Below are 2577 nucleotides of genomic sequence, written 5' to 3' on the forward strand. Positions count from 1 at the left end.
AAAAAAAAAGAAACCCTAATGCATGACTTTTATCCTAAAATGATATACTAATGTAAGCAAAGAACCCAGACATAACAGAATCTAAAATCTACCGCTACTTATTCAAAAACAAGCTATAGAAAGAAACTTTAATTGGATACTCATCTAAATGTAAGAGAAAAACATAGAACCTATAATGAATCAAAATTGCCACGGTGAATGATCAAAGTAACAGAAATATGGAATTTTAAAAGCAAGCAAAGAAAACAGAATTTAAATCTAATCCAAATCACATATCAAAAAAGAAGTGGTCAAACACATATTTGCTATTGAATTTAAACTTGAAATCTTAAAGCAACCTATGTCTCAAGAAGACATCTTGAACAGTCAGGTTCTCTTTGGGATCTTGTAGCATCCAATCAAGACACTATTGATTTGCATAGTTTTCTTTAAATTTCAAGTCAAATTTAATTACAAAATATGCATTTACCTAACACAGAATCAAAACCTAACATCTAATATATACAATCAATTGATGAAAATAAACATACTAAACAGAAATGAATGAAACAGACTAAAAGAAATGAAACAGAATAAGAAGCAATAAAAGAAAATCAAAAGAAGAAAAATGGGTAAAAAGAGATGAACCGAAAACTGACTCTGAAAGCTTCTCCCACCGTCGACCGTTTTGCACGTGTGTCTGATCCTTCAAATTTGAAGGAGCATTGCTTTTTAGCCTAGAATCAACATGAACGTTATTTGAGAGTGATGAATCGCCAAGTGCTGCTACTGATACATTGGTAGATGAAGAATCAATGTGAAAATATTACTGCAAAATGTCGACATATATTGACAACAAAATCATTTGTGGCGGTCACACTCTTGTTTCCATAAAGTAAAAGAAAACAAATTTGCCAGAAATTCGTTTCCAGTTTTCACCGTCCATTACAAGAAAAAAGAAATAAAAACGAGAAAAGAAATAAAAAAGAAACAAGCTTTGAATGTTAATAGAGAGAATTCGTCAACGAGTGGGATGAAAAGGAAAAAGAAAAGCAAAAAAGAATGAGAAAACAAAAAGAAAGAAAGTGAAACCCTATAAAAAACTCAATGACGCACTCGGCATCCTAAGGTTAATCTCGCGCCACCCTCGGATTCTCTCTCCCTCACATCCTTAGGGTTTGCATTTTCGAAGCAGAAGAAGTAAAACAAAGAGAAAAGAAGATAAGAAAGGGTGAACTCTCGGCTGGTGGTGGAGAACAAGAATGAAATAAGAGTTTCTCACTTCTCGCGACTCCTTTTTGGGTTTCTCGGCCTAACCCAACAGTGCCAAAAAAAATAAAAATAAAAGAAAGCAAAGAAAGATTGATGAAAACTTGATTGTTTGTTGTTAACGGTTGTTATTTGTTGCAATTTTTCGTATATGAAAGAAGATAAACAAGAAAGAAAGAACAATGGAAAAGTCTCTGTGCAAATAGAGATTAGAGAGAGAATGCAAAGAGGTGTGAGATTAACCGAGAGGGGAAAAGGAGGAATAATTTTTAGCAATGAGAATAGTTTAGATTTCTGGGCTTTGTTTGATCTGATTTTATAGTACCAAAAAGTGTTATTTTAATACATTCTTTAATTACAACAAACTTCTTGGATATTAAAATAAAACACTTATTGAATATTTAGTTTTCATTAAAAAGAAGAAAAATGGGGAAAAGGAGATGAACCGAAAACTGACTCTGAAAGCTTCTCCAACCGTCGACCGTTCTGCACGTGCTTCCAACCGTAAATCTGACTGATCCAGCTTCCCACACGTGTGTCTGATACAGCTTTGCGCTCCTGAGCAACTGACACGAACCACAGCTCTCCTTTCTTTCTCGCGTTCTCTAAAACCCTAGCTGCTGAGTTAGAAGAATTGGAAGAAAAATCTCCATTTGCTTCAAATCTTAGCAGCATGAAACGCTGCGTTTCACTTAATCTGCACAGAGGGCTTCAAATGGGCTTCAAATTAACTCCATCAGCGCTGGCCCAATTCACTTCAGCCCATTCAGCATCAGCAGATTCTTTCTTTCCATTTCAGCGCTGACCCAATTCATGTTTCTTCATCCTCTGCCAGCAAAATTAAAACATTGGGCTTTTTGTCAACGCTGACACACAGCAGCTTCAAGAATTAGCCATATTTAGCCCATTATATTTCTTCAGCCCTTAATCTGCATAAAAGAAAGAATTTAAGAGTTTAATCAGCAAAGAAAAATCCTAATATTCTAAAAAACAAATTTATACATTTAAAGAAAAGAGCAAAAACATTTATTAATTTAAAAACCTATTTTATTTAACTAAAAAAATTATCACTAATTTTACAAAAACCTATTTTAATCCTAATTACTCTAAACTATCTTAATTCTAGAAAATTAAAACCTAATCTATCCTAAAAGAAGAATATTAACACACAAAATTGAGGAAAAATAGAGAGTTAACACATAGCAACTGTTAATTGTTGATGAAGGTTCTCTTTCTTAATTCAGCCAAACACTTTGGGAATTATTTTACATTCATAAATACACACAACGCCACAAATTGACCAAACACTTGAGACATTGCACCCAAGAT

At 33.4% G+C, this 2577-nt stretch overlaps 1 protein-coding gene across 1 annotated transcript; it reads right to left on the bottom strand.

Annotated features, from left to right (window-relative positions):
• Positions 1-638: 638 nt before the first annotated feature.
• LOC106780567 lies at positions 639-2257 on the bottom strand (the record flags this gene model as incomplete). The annotated part of the gene is given in 2 exon segments (XM_014668869.2): positions 639-716; positions 1706-2257. Coding segments are annotated over 2 exon segments (296 nt in total), but the record flags the coding sequence as incomplete, so codon positions are not given.
• Between the last annotated feature and the right edge of the window lie 320 nt (positions 2258-2577).

This window comes from Vigna radiata, unplaced genomic scaffold (genome assembly GCF_000741045.1).
Source record: "Vigna radiata var. radiata cultivar VC1973A unplaced genomic scaffold, Vradiata_ver6 scaffold_812, whole genome shotgun sequence".
NCBI lineage: Eukaryota > Viridiplantae > Streptophyta > Magnoliopsida > Fabales > Fabaceae > Vigna > Vigna radiata.